Source organism: Myiozetetes cayanensis, unplaced genomic scaffold, assembly GCF_022539395.1.
Source record: "Myiozetetes cayanensis isolate MyiCay16 unplaced genomic scaffold, myiCay2020 scf21, whole genome shotgun sequence".
Taxonomy (NCBI): Eukaryota; Metazoa; Chordata; class Aves; order Passeriformes; family Tyrannidae; genus Myiozetetes; species Myiozetetes cayanensis.
The window spans coordinates 8,739,357-8,759,542 of record NW_026087423.1 but is presented as its reverse complement, the minus strand read 5'-3'; the positions used below and the strand labels follow the sequence as shown (position 1 = coordinate 8,759,542).

Below are 20,186 nucleotides of genomic sequence, written 5' to 3'. Positions count from 1 at the left end.
TTCGGTGATGTTGTCGCGTCATTCCTTTCTGTCCCAGCACTCCAAACCTCGGGGTAGGATGAGGCTTTGGGGGTCTGAACAACCATGCTCAGGGGAGGTTTCTCAGGGAGATCAGCTTGGGAATCCTGGGAATGCCCTGAGACCACAGCACAGGGACAAGGACTGGTTTTGTTTCTCTTTCGTTCCATGGTGGGGTTTGTTCATCTAGAAAATAACATCAATAGCAGCAACTTGTTGCTCTGGCTCCGTGACCAACAGACTTACTGGGAGCTGTTGGTCAATTATTTTGGGATTCTGTGATGAAAGTTGCTAAAGCAAATGGTTTATTTTAACCTGATTTGTGTGCATGGTAATGCAGTCACACAGGCTCCCAGGATCAGAGCCGCTTCTCTTAAGCTGTCCACAAATACTTGACATGACAATGCCATAAAATCAGGGAACTGGATAGTCTGGAGTTAGAACTTGAGCCATCAGTCACAGTCAGGGTGTAATAGAGCTATAAAAATGTGCATTGACACCGAGTGTGATCAAAGTAATACAAACAATATACTCCCAGGCAGTGTATTTACATGTGCCACTGTCAGATAGATTCCACTGGCATGCCTAGATTTAGTTTCCACATTATTTCTTGGATTTGATTGTTAGGTAACACTGGGCAACATTATGATTGAAGAGAGTAAACACTGTGCAGGGGAAACGACAAGAACACTTACTCTGTCAATTCTCCTTTTATTCCCAGCAGTGAAACTGCATTATCATTGCCACAAACTTAATCCCATTTTGTTCCTGAGTGCAGGACGTCCGTAACAGAGCAATACAAATGAATTAAAATCTATTGATTGTATGGAAAATTAAGTGCAACCTATTTAAAACACCCTAAGTGATTAGATGCAATAAAGTGTTACGGATACGATTGCACAGCTGGCAAACCCGAGTCAGGAGAAAACAATTCCCTGCTCCCAGTGAGAGAACCTGGCTCCCAACCTTGGCTTTTCCACTGGGAGCCTCACAAACACTGTGAGGGGACAGGTGTCAGCCCCATCCCAGCTTTGCCACTCCTCATTTAGACTTTACATCGAGTCTGTGCGAGCTCTGCCTTGAAATCACATTTTTTTGTGTTTATAAGCAAAGACAAACCCCTGTTTATTAGCTCTGGTTCTAGAGGAGCAAAGGTGTTACATAAAGGGCTGCTGGTACTTTGGATTACACAACATTTTGAAGGGACACGTGACACCGTCACAGACTATTTATATGTACATTGGAAAGTAACTCTTGATTATCTAAAGTCGTTTTTATCCTAAACAGATCAACCTTGCTGAGAACGTCCAGAAAAACAATTCTGCAATGGCCTCAAAGAAAACTGCCCTGTTGGTGGGGACACAAAAGGATTCAGGAGTATAATTTTACTCTCTTAGACCAAATGAAGTCCTAAATTGGAAAAGCAGCTCTGTCCAAGGTCGCCTCTGTTGTTTCCAAAAATATCTCGAAACAAACGCAAGAGGGGCACTTTGTTGGGTGTTATCTGGACATATATAGTTTCAATCAAATTCTTCAACAAGTGTCAGAGTAAAAGTCCAACGTCTGTCTGACACTGCCAAGTCACCAGCAAGTGAATCCCCTCAAAGGCTGAAAACAAATTTGACACCAGAATGAAGAAAAAGGTTGGAAATGAATTTAATGACGGAATTAAGAATCATGGGGTGTCTTCTTTAAAGGCACAGTGATTTGGGATGGAATTGTAAACTCCTTTTAGATATTTCCTAAAAGGATTGTCTAATTCTTTCCACAACACAGGGTGAAGTGTTACAAGGTTGTGTTAATGATCCCAGGAAAATATTTATAGTGCTTTTTCCAGCATATGAGTTCCCTCTTTCCCTCTCAGCGTGTTTTACGATCAACCTTCGCTTCAATTAAACCAACAAGCAGAAAAGAACCTTCATGGGATGAGATTTTAAACAGATGCACTTCCCATACAAATGCTTGTGGAATACAGAGTACAAATGACTGAAGCAGAGATAGTAAATAAAAACCACAAAAGGAACAGCACAACAGTAAGAGCCCACTCGGAGCGAGCCACGCTCCATCTCAGGCTTCAAATCCAGATTGCTCTCTAGTTCTGAGCTGTGGGAGATGTTTCCTGAAGGAGATTTAATGTCAGGATGATGCTGTCCCTGCCCATGAAGTAATAAAAGCCCAATTTTCCTCACTGCCCTGGGAACATTACCTGGATCTCTCCTGCTCCCTGGCGTGGGCAGCACCCGAGCAGAGCCCCCATGGAAGGGAGAAACCCTTTGGGCCAGGAGATGGAACGTGGATGTGAATTATTAGTGGAACAGGTTGTCTGTGGGTGACTTTCAGTGTTCTGTTAGTTCTGTTTGCTTTTTAACGTGCTATAAAAACACTTCAGGCTTTAAGCACAAAACGAGGGAGATGGGGACAATGTTTTATAAATACTCAGAAAACCTCCACGTTTGTAATGCTGCAGTTCCCAGGATGCTGGTTTAGAGCACTGCATCATTTTAATAGCAGTTGGTAAGCAAAATGTATAATTTTAATGTGGTTTATTTTTTAAATTTTGAATTTACCCATTTTTACAACCTCAAATTAACCAGCCCTTTTTGCTTTTTTAGTGGTAATTCCTTTTTAGTGGTAATTCTTCACTAATGGCTCTAAGATTTCTGTGATAATTGCAAAGAAAGGCCTAACCACCAGTTTACTCACCAGAAAATGCTGCAATAGTGTAAACCAAGTAAACTGCTGAATTATTCTGATTTTATAACCTTAGAGTTTCAACTGCTATTTAAAATCCAGTTAAAAAAACCCAAACATCAACCCCTGCAAATTTTAATTGCAGAAAATCTTAATGGGGGTGAGTGTTTTTTGTTGTTTTTGGGGTTTGTTTGTTTGTTTGTTTTTATTTTTTTGGGTTTTTTGTTTTCAGCATAAACCAATTGTAAAATTTATAAAGCAGTTGGGAGATTAATTCCTTCATTATTTCCCTCATCTGCTCATTATTTGTGTGTGATGTATGTCTTTATGATTTGTTGTTATTGCTTCCTAAGTGCAAAGCATATTTTTTATTCCATTCCAGGAAAAATAAGTAGGGAGAGAGGAAGGAATTCATCTTTGAAAACTGGTAAGATCCCATTTTCCGTATTTCTATCAACTGCATTTTTCTTGCTGTTAGCAAAAAGTGCAGGATTTGGCTTTATCCTATTTCAAGAATAGACCTAATTAAGTGCTTATTGTATGAAGGAGTGGCTTTAGAACTTGTAATAAAATTTAGAAGCTTAAAAATTACATATTATTGTGCACTAAGAGACTGAACTGAAGCAGGAAAATAGACATTGGCTGGAGAAGATCCATTTGCAGGAAAAGAACTCCATTCAGCAAATGCTGCCTGTGGGTATCCCAATTAGCAAAACCATATTTTTGTATAACTTTGCAGAATGGAAGTGCAAAAAAAGACACTTTTTTATGACAAATATAAATAATGCCTTTAAATACAAGGTAAAGAACACAGTTTTATTCTAATGATAAACACTATAAACACTTCAGCACTAGATTTGTGCAACAGCCTCTCATGGCTGTCTACTGAAAATCAAACTATATTGCTCAGGACTCGTAATTTCAGTTGTTTGTACTGGGAAAAACTTCCCCAAACACTTAATTTTTGTTGATTTGTGTCGGGGGGAAATCGTCATTTTAGATAATTACCGTGATTTTTGTTCTCTGGGTGCTGTAAATCTGCTGCTGGCCCTTTAATTCCTGCTTGTTCTGTCAGGATGAAGAACACGGAGCTAAATCCAGCAGACCTTATTTTGGCAAAACTCCCACTGAAGTCGGGGAGGGTTTTGTCAAAGTGAGGCTGGTGTGGTTTGTCTCACAGTTCCTGCGGATTATTTGGAACATGTTTGCTCCCTCTGCAAGCCCCCAGAGCTCCTCAGCCGGGGTGACATCAGCAGGGAGCAGCCTGGAAACTGGAGTCATGAAAATCAGTGTCATGCAATTGTGAAAAATACCCTTTTCACCCACTGACCTTGGGATAACACGGCTTGCCTCAGGAATGTGGCTGCCCCTGTGAAACTACTGCGACAGAACCAGACCCTGGGAATTTGGAGAGCCCGTTTTAAATTCACGCTGAGGGTTTAAAGGACTCTCGAAACAAGCTGGAAATAGGTCAAATACTGATTGTGAGAAAACAACTCCCCACATGGGTGTTGCCCAGACAGGTGGGACCTTGTGATAAAGTTGTTGATTTGGGCAATGCTTCCTCACTTGGAACACTGGCACGTCCATGGGAATGTCGATCCTGTTTCCATTCCAGGTTGCACAAGGGACAGGCAGGTGAAGAGTTAATTGTGTTCCCTCTGGCTGGGAGGGATAACACCAGGAACACACAGGCTTGACTTTCTGAAGTCAGAGCAAATGCAGGGCCAGAGAGAGAACCCAGATCCACCAAGGACCATCCCCACACAGGGTGACAGAATAACAGTGTCCCAGAATCCCAGAATATTCTGAGTTGGAAGGGCCCACAAGGCTCATGGAGTCCAGCTCTCCAGTGAGCGAGTCCCTGCCTTTCTCCTAAAGGGACAAACCTTCCCAGTGACAGGTTCCACCCTCCATGTCTTGCAGTCAATCACCACCTGCCTCCATGTGGGAGCTGACTCCAGGCTGGCCAAGCACTGCCAGAGAGCTGATTTAGGAGCTAGACTGGCACTGCCAAATGGCTCTGCATCGATGGCTCACTGGGCACAGCCACCAGGGAGCGGCTTCTGGGCCAGGCATGGAATTCTGGCCCAAGGAGAAGCAGCTCTGAACTGCATTTGCAGTTCCTGAACCAGCAAGTCACCGGGACAGCAGGTTCCATATTGATTATTGGGTAGTAAACTATCCCTGCTCGTTAATCACAACGTCCTCATCACGAGGACATTTCCAGGCACTGAAGCTGCTGCTGACCAGCTCTGCTGCTCTGTGTTTTGGAACAGTGAGCAGCTCCACGCTGCTCACACCGCACTGCTCACAGGAGGGAAGTCTGATCAAGAAAGCTCTGGAAACTGCTGCATTTAAACGTAATAAATGCAAAAGGAGGGCCTAACTTTTGTGATTGTGGGTAACTATATGCATGTGACAACCTGAGTAGTAATATCCATTATGAGTGAAGAGACAGAAACAAGTAATCCTAGACTGGGGTTAGCCAAGGAAGTATAAGAACATTTATTTTAGTTATTATAGCTCAAATGGAAATTAAATGGTACCACCAATATAACCCAAATGATGTGATGCCCAGGTGGTAAATGACTGCTCCTGTAAGAGGGTGGATGTGGTGTTTTCTCATGCCTGGAACTATTTTATCTCTCAGGTCTACCTGGAACTTGCTGTAGCTCCAAGAACAGCCAAAATCAACATCCCTAAATCCCCCAAAGCTGCAGAATATTACAGTAGCTTTATAGCTGGGTTGCTTCCTCCTCCACTTCTGGTTAAGGACAAGGAGAAGCCTTTGGAAACAAAAGGAGCTGCTGCTCATGTGACTGCTCAGATCACTGTTCCAACCAGGAGAAGTTTGGTAAGTGCTGCAGCCCCAAATATGCCCACAAACATTTTTTATTTATTTGGACCTTCCCAAAGGAAAGGCAGGTATTTTGCCATATGGGGTGTTAATAATAATAACAAAGCAAAAAGAAAAAAAAAGAGAAGTTAGCTTTTTGTTGCAAGATAGGAAGATAAAACTGTGAAATTCAAAGATTTCTGAATGCTCCCACCTGCGTGGAAAAGCCAGTGAACAGAATCCATTAAAGCTGCATTTATTAAATGTCCACTTGTATAAAAAGCTAAAAATAGCGTTTGAGTTTCTCCAATTTTCTTTTGATAACAGTTATTACGATTTTCTGCTTCATCTCAGAAAGTCATTTTGCTGCTGCTGCTGCAGTGTGTAATCTGTGTGCCCTTTCTTGGGGCAGCACAAATGACAGAGCACTAATCAGATCAGAACAACAATCACGTCATCTTTGAGTAACTAGCAATAAACTGTTTTTACAAGGGAGAAAGATGAACTATTCTTGGTTTCTCCGAACAGAAAAACAGAAAATGATTGTACTCAATCTCACTCCACATCATTGCCATGGATTTCCAAGGCATTGCTTTTTCCTGGGAAGCGGGCTAATCCCTGTCATACATCTTTGTGTAAATGGTCCAGTCAAATAGGATTTCTAAGGTTTTCTTAAAAGTTTTGGCTTGAAGTCCGTGAAATCCCCTTTCTCCCTGCCCTGTCTGGTGACTCTGAACCAGAGGCTGATTCCTAAGTAACCTAAATGCCCATTTTTGGTGATTGATGCCCCATTGTCAGCATGTCTCGTATCTTCTTGTCTCTGTTCTTTCACTGTTGCTGCCAAACCTTCTGCAAACCCCTCCATCAGAAGAAGTCCAGAATGGGATTGTCATGACTTTCCCCAGCTCAACAGCCCTGAGGAGCCAGGCAGGTGCCATGTGGTGATCCTGGAATGGGGCAGGCAGGCACAAAGCCTGTCCTGGCACCTGTGGATCTGACCCCACTCCTCACACTCCCACTGCAGCGGGAACCCTTCGGGGACATCAGAAATAAATGTCAGTAAATGAGCCACTCAAACCTCCTTTTCCTGTGGCCCAGCCACCAACAATTTCCTTCTTTCACCTAAGAAATGTGAAACAGAAGAAGACCACACAGTCACAATGTAGTTTTGGCAGCTTTTATTTTAGTCCTGTTAACAAATGTATTTAATGCAAAGACAAACTGGGAACTCTATAATTACCATACTCTCTCTGGATATAGAAACCAGCAGAAGATCTCATAGTGAGGTATCAAAGAAAGCAAAAAATATTTTTTTTATATATCCTGAAAAGACATTCTACTTCAGGCAGGAAAAACTATAAAAAAACCCCACCAACCAATCTAGAAATCCAGCAAGCCAAAGGAGAGGGAGGAGACGACCCTTTTTGGGGGTGTAATCCCTTTGGAACCACCCTATGCCCACAAAGCAGCTCAAAAACATCCTCACAGGGGATGAAAAACATCCATTTTTCTCATGGGCACCTCAGAGGAAAAAAAAAAAAAGAAAGTGCAAGAAAAATACTTTCTGTTAAAAACATCAACAAAAGATAATGGAAAAAGCTCCGAATCCAAGTGATTGTTCTCCAGAGCTGCTCCTGACGCTGCAGCAGTGAAGTGTCTCCTGGAAGCACAATCAGCTGAACTGAACCGTGCAAGGAAAGTGTGAGCAGGACAGGCTGAGCAGGGGGTGAGGCCAGGGCTGTGCAGCTCCTGCAGTCACACTGCATGGATAAGGACAAAAGGGAAGGACAGGGCCAAGCCAGGAGGGCCACAATTATACAATCTCAAGCCCCAGGCCTTGCAAAAATGTAACCTTAGCGATGGAGAATGAGAGGCAGAGCAATTAGGTAAGTTTTCCCTGACCCTGGAGAAGGATTTGTTTCCCTTTGATCTCCCTGCAGATGCCCTTCCCGGCCTCATAAACCAGGGATTTACGAGGAGCTTCACCCCACAGTGCAGCTCTTCCAACAGACCTTCCAACCACAGCACGTTGCCACCGAAACAGTGGAGGGGTCTGTTGCTCTCCTTGTTTATCCACCAAAACCAAATACTGCACAGAAATTGTAGAACTGATGAGAGCAACAGGATTTAGTAAGAGTTTTCCATTCAGAAGCCAACACAGTCTTCCCACTTCATGCAGGTATTGGGAGGAGGAAGAACTCATAACACAAGCCTGTCTTTACCTCCCTCCTGAATGACCTGACCAATGGCTGCTTGATTTTGTTGTTTCTGAAAACATTCTCTTTTGCATTCCATTAACTGCTCAAAGTCCTGCCACATTTTCCTTTGCTTCATATTCGGCCCGTGACTTTCCCGGACAACCTTCTGCTTCTCTCGTAATTTCTGTTAAAAATACAAAACCCATTAGATTTCTGCAAGAGTTCTACGCCCCAAGAACTGCTCACACGGCTTGGAATGACAGAGATTTTTATATGCTACTGAGATATTGTTTTGTTCAAGTCGATAACACTCCCTGCAAGTGCTAAATGCATTTAACACCTGGGACTTGGATCTTTGTACAGATTGACAAGTCTTTCCATGGTTTTTAACTGTCTAAATATTAGTCTTATCTACTTGAGAACTTATGCTTAAAAATCTGAGATCATTTCCACACAGAGCTCTTGCAGTATCAAGATGCAACCTGCAATGGATTCCTATCATGATATTCTAACATGAAATCAATGTTTTACAATTAAACCCCCTTCTGATTATTAATAGTGACAGCCCAAACCTGTAAACTCCCCCCAGACTGACTCAGAAAAGGAAATCAATAAAAGCTGTTTGGTGTGACTTGCTAAGCCCAACCTTGTCCATGCTGATCTGAGCTTCGGACAAGATTAAAACTGGACAACTGGTTTTGTCTAAGGCAGATGATCCCCTGGCCTTTACCAACAGTGATAAGGTTGACAGGCTCAGAATTTATTGTCTTCAACAGGTTGCTTTATATACAACAGAAAATCTGAGCTGGCACCGTTCGTTATGCCCGTGTTTCAGTTTCTTATCCAAATGGTTTTCAGGGAACGTGCTGTCACATTGAGCTGTTTGACATCTTTTACAGCAGCTCATGCTATTCCCTGCAGGAAATCAAGCCCTGAGGAGTGAGCAGGATCCCTTTCCAGGGTATTAGTTACCAGTGCCAGCAGTGATGGAATTTTCTTTGTAGGCTGCAATACGCTTTTTATAAAGGACCGACCACAGCCTTTGGGAATAAACCCCCCCAAAAATACAAACTGTCCAATGTTTGTGTGAAGTAAAAGCCTCATTCTCACCTTCCCAAGGTTTTCTTGTTCAAGGATCATCCGTGTATACTGTTCTCTAAAGGAAATATAAAATGATTTTATCATGATTTGGTTCTACATAACAGGGCAGAATAATGATGCAAACATGGAAAACGATGGAAGTATTGGGAGGTTCAGAGCACGAAGAAACCTTTTTGGTTTTGGACAACATAATCCCTTGACATCAAGGCTCAGGTCTCCTTGTCTCAGCTGTGCAGCTGGGAAAAGTGACACTGGATAAGATCCCTTACATTTTTGAAGCAGACATGATTACAGTTTGAAGGCAACAGTGAGATCCTCCAGACAAGATGTACCTGAGCCCTTGTGATAAAACATTTATCCTGGTGATACCCCGGGGTGAGCGTCAGAGCTCACAGATCCACAGCCCTTAATTGCTGGGAATGCAGCGCTGGAATGAGTGGGAAAGTACAGGAATGAAGGGGAATAGTATTTCAGCCCAGGTTTGACAGCTCCAGGGGCTGCAATGGGACCGCTGTGCGTTCCTCTCTCAGAAAACAGCCCTCACATTTCGGGGCCTAAATATAGGCCGGGCAGCGTAACCGGTGACATTCATTACTAAAAGTCTTGGCTGTGCACCTTGGTCTGTAACAAGTGGCTGATCACCCTGACAGACCCAAACCTGACACATGAACCCTGACAATAGAACATGCAAACCACAACAGCCCTGTTCAGGGACATCACTAGGACTTGCTTCGAGTCTTTTTTCAATGTGACAATAGAAAGAAACTATTCACTAAGCCACTTGAAAAAAACTCAATTATATTTTGTGTGAGGGTTTGCCAGTGGAATTCAAAATAACCCAGCTCATCTAAAGGTCTTTCCAGATTGCTCAGGGTAGGAGACCTTTGCGTAGAGAAATCCTAATTTCCAGAAAGAAATGCCAGCCTTTGTGGTGCCCGAGTGTGAAGGTTTGCTGGAACGTGGGGAGCAGCCGTGTGAACTCCAGGCATCGCCTTCCTTTATTCCTTCCCTTTCTACCAAGTACTGCGGGATTTTCACTGGAGCACTTGGTCCTGCCTGCCACAGGAATGAAGCTGGATCACAATTCCAGCCAGGACAAATCAGAGCCATCCCAAGGCTGCTCCAGGTGCTGTGCTGTCCCGCTGATCCCCAGGAATCCTCACCCAGAGGTGAGGCTGGAGCTGCTCGTTTGCCCCCGGCACACAGCACATGTTCTCACACATTTGGTCTCAAAAATACCCTTTCTTGTAAAAATAGAGTTTTCAAAGTAATCATCAGAAGATTTTATGTCTTTTCTAATAAGTTTTTCTTTACTATTTATAATGATGACTGGAAAGAATGTAACTTAATAACTTTGTTAAAAACCCCACAACTTTCTATTTTTAGAGAAGAAAATTAACTTTTCACATTCCTAAGAAGTGACTCCACGGAACAGAGAGTTTATATTCAATAAAGAGGGTCTGAATTAAGACATTTTTTGTTCAATACGTTGCTAGGAAAGTGCTGGTCTATTTATGGTTCATTTTTACTCCGTTTACATTCCAGTGCCTGCTGAAAAATACATTCAGGTTCTAAAGGGATGTCTAGAGACGAATGTTACTGTCTCATTTTATATTTTGCAAAGATCTCTCTGTTGAACTTTGCTGTAATTCATTTAAATGAGATGGGTCTGTGACCTCTCAGAAAGGTCAGAACTGTGTCTGGTCCCTGTGGGAGGATCATTTCCACAGCCGGGGAGTGAAACGGGGACAGTGGAGAGGGGTAACACTGTGTTCACATTCCCCTCACCATACCTGGAATTGCAGAGCTGGGCTCATGCTCCATTCCAGCAGTGGGCTCTGATGGCTGGTCCATGGGAACATTCACATCCTGGATGTTCATTTCCCAAGTATTTTTTTGCTCAGCATTTGAGAACCAACCCAGCATCCCCATTCCCCACGGCTGCAGAAGGGCCGTGCCTGATGTCTGACCCTGCTGCCTGAGCTGCTCCTCATCCTCATCCATATTCACATCATCAGTAGGGTTCTTCCCTTTTCATCCTTCTGCTTAATTTTGCTGTTTCCTTGTCCTTCCTTAGACAAATCCTTTATTTCCTACAGCCTTCCAATATTTTGTGAGATGGGATAACATTCTCTCTCCTCATCCTTCTCTTCTCCCACCCAAATGTTTGTACTGTCGATTCTTTCCTTGCTCTTATTTTCTGACCCAGTGTTTGAGCATTCTCATGCCTCAGATCCTTGCAGGAGGTCTCTGTGATGGGTATTAATCCAGTCCTTCACTGCCTGGTGGTCTCTGCCTCACGTTCTAGAACATGGAGATGCAGCTCCACTGGTACCAGTGCAAGGGGCTTCGGGACAACCTGTGGGTCAGGAAGGATCTGAGGGAGGAAGGCAACCTCATCTGTGTCTCCTGAGGGAATCCCTGGAGTTTTCTCACTGTTTGACACATCTCTATCTCCTTCCAGAGCCTGTAAAATGTTACTGGTCCACTACTGCCTTTTTCACCCCATGAGTGAAGAAATTGCTTCTGATGACACCGAATGACATTTGACTCCTTACACTGACAGATAAAACAATTCTTCCCTCATTGCTACCACTGCAAGAGAAAGGTCCAGAAATGACTCTTGAAAGGTAGAAGTCCTAAGAGGACAGATATCTTGGAAAGGCAATTTATTTTTCCCTCTCCTTTGAGAAGTGCCAGACAACTCCCGATTCCCTTTTCCTATTGTGACGTCAGAACGCTGGAAATCCCGAAGCTTTCAAACGGAATGTAAAATCATTATTAACTATCTAATTAAGCAGTTCCACCTTTGCTTTGCCACTTGGTCATGTTTTTAACTTATTTTGTGAATGGGACAATTTTGTGCAGCACTTTGGCACGCTGTACAGGAGCCTGGAGGAGAGGAACAGCTCTGACACAACAGACACAGATATCTGTCCTGTCACTGGAACAGAGAGATGGAAGAGGCCTCACATCAAGGAATTATGTTGCTGTGGCCTTTTAAAGTCCAAGCAATCAATCAACACCAGTTTCAGCTTCATTATTTTGCTGGCAGCAAGGAGCTATGATTTATTTTTTTTTTATGGAAAAAAGAATTTCTATTTCCTGCAAAATTCTAAAATGTTGAAAAACTAATTATGAAGAATAAATCTCAGGGATTTTGACACTTTTACCAAATGAATGCTATAAATGTTTTGGATTTTCCTGATGCTTAATTCTGATGGGGCTGAACCAGCTTGTTGACTTGTTGCCTGAATTTCATTTCAACTTTTATGTTGTATTAGAAGACTGAATATACACAAATTTTTAACAGGATACTTTTACAAAAATATTTAGTAAAGTGTAAAAAATCTCTACGACATGGTAATATTTAGACTTCTTAGCACAGATAATTAATCCAAAATATCTCATTCTCAGAAAACATTTCCATCTTTGGCAGGGCTAAAAGTACACCAAAAATAATCAGCATCTCAATTTATAGTATTTCCTGCTGCTCTGCCTGCCAGACAAAGGTGAGGGGTCCTGAAAAGAATCACAGGATGAAGCAAATGGCTTTATGCTGGAGTAAATGAAACTGAGGGTAACCATGGAGGTTCATGGGCTGGTCAATTAAACCTCTCTCTGGGGCTGAGAATCTCCAGTGGGAAGGGATAACCTCCTGGAATGCCTGAGAGAACTTGTAGGTTTACAGCAGTATAGGCTGAAATCCGAGCTGCTTATTTTTAGATTATTACAGCATTTCTAAATTTATCAGGTGAACTCCTCCAGTTCAAATGCCAGTGAGAAAATTCCTCACTCCAGCCTCAGTTTGTGGACATCCCTTCATCCCACCGAGGGAACGCGCCGATGGACTCACCGCATCGCCTTCCGTCGCTCCTGGGGGTCTGGGGACACGTAGGCCTTCATTTCCTCCTTAGCCCTCTGCAGCTGCACCTCCAGGCTCTATAAAAATACATCATTTAAATATATTTGTGCATATAAATATTGCAATCTTACCCCACAGTGAATAATTCAGCCCCTCTCGTGGCCTTACCCTTTTCATGCAGTGAATGTAGCGGTAGTTGCTCTCCTCCTGGGCACACTCCTCGAGGAGCCCTTTCACTTCCTGTGGGAGAAGAAGATTCCAAAGGCCATGGTGACTGAAAGCCCCCAGGAGATGCCCTGTGTTGCCATATAAACCGGGAGAGTTTATAAGAATAATCCTGAGTTAATAATTTCTCAGATGTTCCCATAGTTTGGGCTTTTCAGAAGTCTCTTTTAAAGTGAAATACAGCTGATTGGGTTTAGATTTGCGGTTCCAGTTGCAGTCAGAGATGAGAAATGACTGTTAATGGGTGATTAATAATGATTGACTTCCAAACACTTCACAAGTGCTGCCAAGACTCTTGTTCCTCAGCACATCTGAAGTGCCAAATACAGCTGTGAACAAGCATTTCCTGGAACACATCTGCAAAAGGGATATTAGAAGGTACAGACATGCTAATGGTATGTTAATGAGCAATCAGTAATTATGTGGAGCACTGTGGAGATAGTGGGTTACTCCCACCTCTACATGGTCCACTCCAAAAAATAACCCCATTAATCCAAATGGAATTCCTGTTCTCCAGGTCACACTGCAGTTGTCGACTCCCGGGCTCTGTCACTGTGTGATTTTCACACCATCAGCTGGAAAACTGAATTCTACTCATGTCCAGCTCAATCAGTGGATGTGACTGTCATCATGTGTCAGAAAATGACTAAGAGTTGTCTGCCAAGGAAAAAAGCCTTGATTGCTGTCATAAGCCAGTTCTTATGGAAGATTGACTTCAGAGCAGCTCCATCTGTGGATTCTTTTACCGTACAAAGGTACTTTTAGTGCAGGAAAATAACTATGTATGCGTCCACCCACACTTTAAATGCACTCCCTTTTTATCTTGAAGTCTCTTCCTTTGTGGGCAAGGCCTTGAAAAGCCAAGCCCAGTCAAAATTCACAGGAGGTGATCAAGTGAGATAAAGCAGATCCACATAAACATGTGGATCCTGTGCCCACCTTTGAGGACTAGGCTGTTTTAAGAGCCTCCTTCAGGCAATGCACAAATTACAAACACAAAAGCTCTTAGCTAAACCTCTATGGGTTTATTTTAAAACCCCTGTTGTATACAGGAATGCAAGACAGTCCCATTTAATGAGTTCTCCTTGCCATCTATGTCAGTCATTAATTATCCCTGCGACTGGTTCCTAATGCAAAGAATCTGCTAAATGCATAGAAAGATTTGTCTTGATAAATTAATCCTTATTTTGTAGTCAAATTCTTCCCTAACAGATCCTATCTAGAGCAGCAGGAATTCTGGCAGATGCCTGTCCTTGCTCATCAAAGCTGGATGAGGTACCCCCCAGTCCATCTGCTCTGTGTGACTGCGGCCACTCCACAGCAGCCTCAGGCAGGATTTGCAAAGCTGGGGATCACCACTGACTCATTCCCCTCCTGGAGGGGATTTGCACTTCCCATATCCTGAGGGAAAGCAGGGGGAATGTTGTACCACGTGCATGACCAAGCCCCACCTCACCTGTTCGAGCGCCGAGCGATTGCTCTCCAGCCCGGCCGCGCAACTGTCGTACTGGATTTTCTTCTCGTCGCGTTCCTGAGTTAATTCCTGAGGTGAAAAGGGCAAAAGGGCACATAAATGAAATGTTCCTTAGACTTGACACGTGACACTCAGGCCAGAGACACTCAGGGAATTTCCTCTGTCCAGCCCCATCCATGGCTTTACCGTGGCGGGGTAACAGGGCCGTGCTTGCAAGAAGAAAGGACGAGTAATTATAAAAATAGACATTAAGACAGGATCAAATTACTTGCTCCCTACGAAAAGCCAGATTTCTAGTTGTGCACACCCAACTCCTTCCCTGGATTTCATTTGCTGACACTTTGAATGGAACTGTTAAAAGGTTCTCGGGGAATTTTGTTGATAGATAAGAGGCATCACCCTCTTTCCTTCCCTGGCAATGAGCCAGGTTATGGCAGCTGTAGACCCAAAAGACTTGTTTTTTTCAGCTCTCTGTAAAATTTTGAAAGCAAATGGATAAATTTGTCGGTCTCACAGGACTTAGATCAATGCATTCAACTATTTGAATGAGATGTTATCTGCAAACCATTCAGAAAGGAGAGCACTGGTTGGGATCATTAATGCTGAGATGCAGAAATAGCTTTGGAACCAACCCAAAACTAACTTTGCTTTGGGTTTGAACCACGATTTCTTAAATTTTCCCTGGTGTAGTAATTTTATAAACTGCTATAATGGCCTAAATTCTGTGCTTGCACTGTCAGCTTGTCCACATTCCAACCTTTAGCACGTTGCCTGTTGCAAACACTGCTGACCCATTCTGCTCTTCCCAGCTTTCCCTCAGAGTTATGTCCCTGTAGAGCACTACAGAGACCTGTAAATTGGACTTATTTGTGGTTCTGAGTTGATTTACACAGACAGAGAGGAGCGTTGGGACAAACCTGGCACTTCTGCCGCAGCTGCCTGAGCTCTTTGATGACAGGAGCAAGGCTTGCCTTCTTCTCTGCCACCACTGCATTCAGCTTCTTTACCTGGGAAACGGGAAAAAGAACATTCCTTAACACTGAAAAGTGTATTCATGTGATTGGGGATATGAAAGGAGAGGGGAGACAAACTGAAATGTGGGGAGAAAAAAATCTGCCATGAAGCCATAATTATGTGTGAATTAAATAGAAACGAAGCCTTAATTACATAACCAAAGTTCAGGTCTAATTAGGACAGGGAAAGAGCCCATCTGGCAGGGGGGTCATTCCCAAAAATGAGACAAATTCTGCTCCCAGGACATCCCAGAGAATTCCAGGAGCCAGCCCATGTGCCAGATGGGCTCAAGGAGTAGGGAAAATGAAGGAATTGCACAGAGGGAGAGTGAAAGCAAGGGAGAAATCCTTAAGAAAACAAACAAACAAACCTGCATAGGTTATATAAAGCTTGGAAATGCTAAAACTGAGGCACACAGACATATTTATACTGAAAATTCAAATTTTATCCAGCTTTCTCTTTGAGAGCAACTCTAATTATACCATTTTATTTTAAAAGTGCCCTAATGATTTAAAAAAATGCTATTTTGCTCTTTGCTCTTTTATAATATTTTCAAATTAGAAATTCAAGTTCTTTCTTGCCTCTACAGCTATGTGGGCAGGTAAATTAAAACATGACAGATCTAAGGGCAATTGAAAATCAGGCTATAGAGAAAAAGACAAGTTATTAAGCTCTTTAAGCATATTAAGTATCTTCTTAACAAAAGCTGAACTCCAGTGATTTACAAACATTTTAGAAAAAGATTCTGTTACGGATTCAAACCATTCATCTCTTTCAAATAACGTGCAAGAACAAACATGAAACCACCTCTGAAATCACAAAAAAAGTGAAAAATCAAAGACAGCAAGACTTGATATCCCTGATGTTTCTGAAGGGGAGAAAGGAGGATTTATTTGTAGGTTGCTTTTTTTATATATAGTTCTTCTTCGTACATTAAAAGAAATGTACATTTTAGTAAAGTTTGTCTAGATTTCCTTTGCAGGTTTATCTGAAATGCTTATATATATATAAACACAGATTAAAGGAAGATTATAAACCCCCCAAAGACCATTAAACTTGGGGTTATATTCTGAGGAACCAGATGTTCAAACTGAGCAAATACAGTAGTTTAAGACAAAAATCACCATTTCAGACATATTATCTAATGTCTGGCCTTTCATTTCATCTATTTCACTCTTCACTGCAGAGACTTTTTCCAGCTCCTCCTGGGTGTAACTGTATCCAGGAATGCCTTTTTTCTCTTCAATCATTTGCTGCAGACACAAACAAGAAATGCTGAATTAACCCCACTAACCAAGAAACAGCAAACTCCTTAGTGAAGCCACAATATTGTAAAGAAGTGAAAAGTGTAAGTACTGCAATCAATTTATTTACCAATTTATTATTATTAACCAATTATTATTAATCTAGCTGCCAGAAAAACTAATCATCTCTTGCCTGTCAAGCAGGACAACAACAACTCCCTGTAAATACAATGTTTGGTCATCCTGTGCCCACTGAAGTGAACAGGAAGTTTCCACAAAGCAAAGTAGGTTTGTGGTCAGGCTCTGAAGCAGCTCAGTGTATCAAATCCAGATGCTTCATCAGAACATGTAGCTAATTATTTTATAAACTATTTTGATAATGAGAACACAGGTGTTGGAAGAAAACACCACAGCCAGTGTTCCTGCATTTGGGATGAATGGATATTCCCTGAATGCTTACAGTTACCCAGAGCAGAAATCCTGCTGCTGCTGCTGTTCTGGCTTAGCAAACATTCATCCAGTTTTAAATTTAAATGCATTTTCTTCTAAATATTCTGGGGCTGGAATGTTTCCTTCCTGCCTGCTCTTTTTTTAAATACTATTCCTATATATTTAACAGCAGTAACTTGAATCCTACTCCCTGTTGATCGTTTTCAAAGCCCTTACTACATCTGTGGATACCAAAAACTAATTTAAGAACCCAGCCTTGCTCTAAGTGGAGTTCATGCACATCTTCCATTGACTTTAAAAAGCAGGGTCAAGCCCCTCAGTCTAAAAAGAAACTGCAGATCAGTGCTGACAGTTGCTGAACACGAAGTGCAGCAGCTCCAGAGTCAACAGATAAAAATACATTCTATACCCCGCCGGCCCTGGGTCACAGCAGACGATGGGGACGATGCAGAGCAGAATCCCACCAGCATCCGTGGGATCCTGTGCCTGTTGGCAGGGAAGGGAGGGCTGTGGGAGCAGCGCACGCTCATGTTACCAACTGCTGCTGAATGGCCTCGTGGCGCTGCTTCAGAAGCTCCTCTGTCCTCTGGAGGATTCCGTACTCAGCTGTGATTTCTGCTATTTCCAGGCGCTTCTTTTTATACAGGGTGTTCTTGCTGCGGAGTTTACTGACGTACTGCTTCACCTGGGGGGAGAGAGGACACAGACTCCTCTCACTGAGGGCAAGGAGGGCCTTACCACAGCCTGCTGCTGTGTAAAATGTCATTCTCCTCCTTGGCCTGCACGTTGAGAGAACAGGGGGCTGGAATTCAGCATTCCCAGGCTCTATTTATTTTCAGCTCTGCATTTGTTCACCAGGTGAAATCAAAAGAACCAGCGTTGCTTTCTGTCCCAGCGTGCTCATCTGTAATCCCGAGATCACTCCCTTCTGCTCCCCACCATTTGACAGCTGGAAAAGTTAAATACTCTTTGCAGAACCTTACGAGAATCACGGATAATAAAAAAGTTAATGCAACAGTAATTTGCACTTGTAGCAGAGCCCCAGAGCTCTGCAGACCAAAACATGGCAACAGAGTGCAGGAAAATTGGAAGGGAAGAGGGCATGGGAAAAACTGTCTTGAAATGTTCTCAATAGTTAAAACTTGTTCTCTCCCCTTGACTCTTGCAGATCTAAACATCACTGGCTCAGTTTATTGAACCAGGCAAATAAAAGCAGAACCCTTGCACTGAAGCAGAGAATGCAATACCTATTCCACTCAAAATCTAATGTAATGGAGAGTTTATATTTTTATTAAAGACTAAGTAAAATACTACAAATACTTATAGACCAAGAGCCTCAGCTAATTTACACCTGAACCTGTGTGTGTTGAACTTGGAACACAGACCAAGTACCAGGGGCTGAAAAGACCAGGTAATATTTTTCTCTGTCTTAATATTTTCCATCTGTCATACAGGCTTAGCTCTTACTCGTGGATTTTACATGACAGCTCCGAGGTAAATGCCAGTCACAGCTTAGAAATGCACTCAGATCCAGAGATGGAAAGCAAATAAAATTTATTAGAGCAAATGATGTAAGAACAGGCTTCAGATCAGCCCTTGACGAGGAGGGTTCAGTGTGTGTAGGGGGCACAAGCCAGGAAGCCCCAGGAGGAAAAAGAATCCCATTACCACTGACACAGGTTCAAAATTCAAACATAAAACGACTTAGATTTTGATATTTACATGAATTCTTCTTCTTTTTGCAAAATTATCCCCTCTCCCTTCTAAAGAATAAATCCAAAAAACCCCCAATGTGACCACAGGCTAAGAACCCCCAGAGTAACTGTATGTTCTATAAAAAGTGTCCTGGGCAAGGTGCCCACAATGAAATCAACCCTGTTCATCTGCCATCCTGTGCAATATCTAGGCCAAAGCTGCCTCTCTCTTGCTACGCTCCAGGACTATTTTTAAAGCCAAAAGCTATAAACGTTTTTGGTGAAAGAACAAACCCACAAATTACTCCATGTGCTCTATGCAGATTGGCCTCTGTGTGGCTTTGGGATAACATCCTACATCCTGCTACTACCCAGGACAAGGATACACAAGGTCACCTGAGCCCCAGCGTGGCCGAGGCAGCTCCGCCACTGCCACACTCTTTATTTTTACTTCACACACTCAAACCAGAACTTTATTCCTTTTCCCAGCAAATTCAAGGTATTCTCTTAGTTAATACAAAAAACTTCTCTTTTTTTTTTAATTGCTTAGACAATACCAAGTTTTCTGTGATTTCCAACAGATTCCAAAAGTATAAATGCAAGCTCTCCAACTGAGGAAAATCAAAACAAAGCACAGTCCTGACCAAGCAGTTCCTGAGATATTTCATCTGACCAGTGGAACATAGTAAAGGATGATGTAAAAGATTAAACTTTATATGTGGCCACTCAGAGCTATGGGATCTGAACGATTTTCTGTCAGTGGATCCCAGGATGAAAAGCAAACTATTATTGTCTTCTCTTCTATAGCTACTTCTAAGGTCTTGAAAATAGCTCGAGTGGGAGGGAGAGTATTTGCATATTCAGTATTCAAAGCATAATGTATTTTACAATGGAAGTCAGAGGATCTCGTTGATTAACAAACCGACTCCACCACTGTTCTATTATTAGTTGATTAACTTAGGACTGTATAATACAAATTTTATCCAAGATGGACTACAGGTTGCTCACGGTGACAAGTGAAGCCTGTTCAGTTTAGGAGGTGGATGTCAGTCCTTCAGCACAACCTCTGGCTTTTTAAAAGCCAACTTCACCTCTCACACAGCTATTATTGCAGCAAACAAGGTAAAACAAGATAAAAACAATGGTAGCAAAATGATAATCTCTGTAGAAAATCAATCAATAATTTGGCAGAGCTTTCAAAAGACCTGATCTACTCCAGAGGCAGCACACATTAGTCCCTTAAAAACTCTCTGAATGAAGGCTCCTTTAGATCCAGGGCCAAATTCTGAGCTGGAATTCTTAGATTTTACTTCACTTAAATCAGCAGCTTGTAGGGATCTTATGACAAAATTAGGTTTCTTCAGTCTAAAAGC

At 42.5% G+C, this 20,186-nt stretch overlaps 1 protein-coding gene and 1 long non-coding RNA gene across 4 annotated transcripts in view; one reads left to right on the top strand and one right to left on the bottom strand.

Moving 5' to 3' along the window:
• The first annotated feature begins 3,087 nt into the window (after positions 1 to 3,087).
• LOC126641585 (uncharacterized) lies at positions 3,088 to 12,157 on the top strand. The gene is made up of 3 exons (XR_007629276.1): positions 3,088 to 3,136; positions 5,363 to 5,566; positions 11,312 to 12,157. It is a non-coding gene; the product is annotated as an uncharacterized LOC126641585 (long non-coding RNA).
• The window catches only part of IFT81 (intraflagellar transport 81), a 38,568-nt gene continuing 25,867 nt past the window's right edge, over positions 7,486 to 20,186 (bottom strand). For 2 of the 3 annotated variants that reach the window (XM_050318461.1, XM_050318462.1), the window contains 8 exons: positions 17,655 to 17,804; positions 16,550 to 16,678; positions 15,329 to 15,418; positions 14,394 to 14,480; positions 12,881 to 12,952; positions 12,704 to 12,789; positions 8,857 to 8,902; positions 7,486 to 7,930 (listed from right to left, as the gene is read on the bottom strand). In XM_050318461.1, coding sequence (XP_050174418.1) covers positions 7,748 to 7,930; positions 8,857 to 8,902; positions 12,704 to 12,789; positions 12,881 to 12,952; positions 14,394 to 14,480; positions 15,329 to 15,418; positions 16,550 to 16,678; positions 17,655 to 17,804 — 843 coding nt within the window. In that variant the 3' untranslated portion in view covers positions 7,486 to 7,747. Of the gene's footprint in view, positions 7,931 to 8,856; positions 8,903 to 12,703; positions 12,790 to 12,880; positions 13,009 to 14,393; positions 14,481 to 15,328; positions 15,419 to 16,549; positions 16,679 to 17,654; positions 17,805 to 20,186 lie in introns of those variants that run through there. The other variant, XM_050318463.1, reaches the window with a different exon arrangement.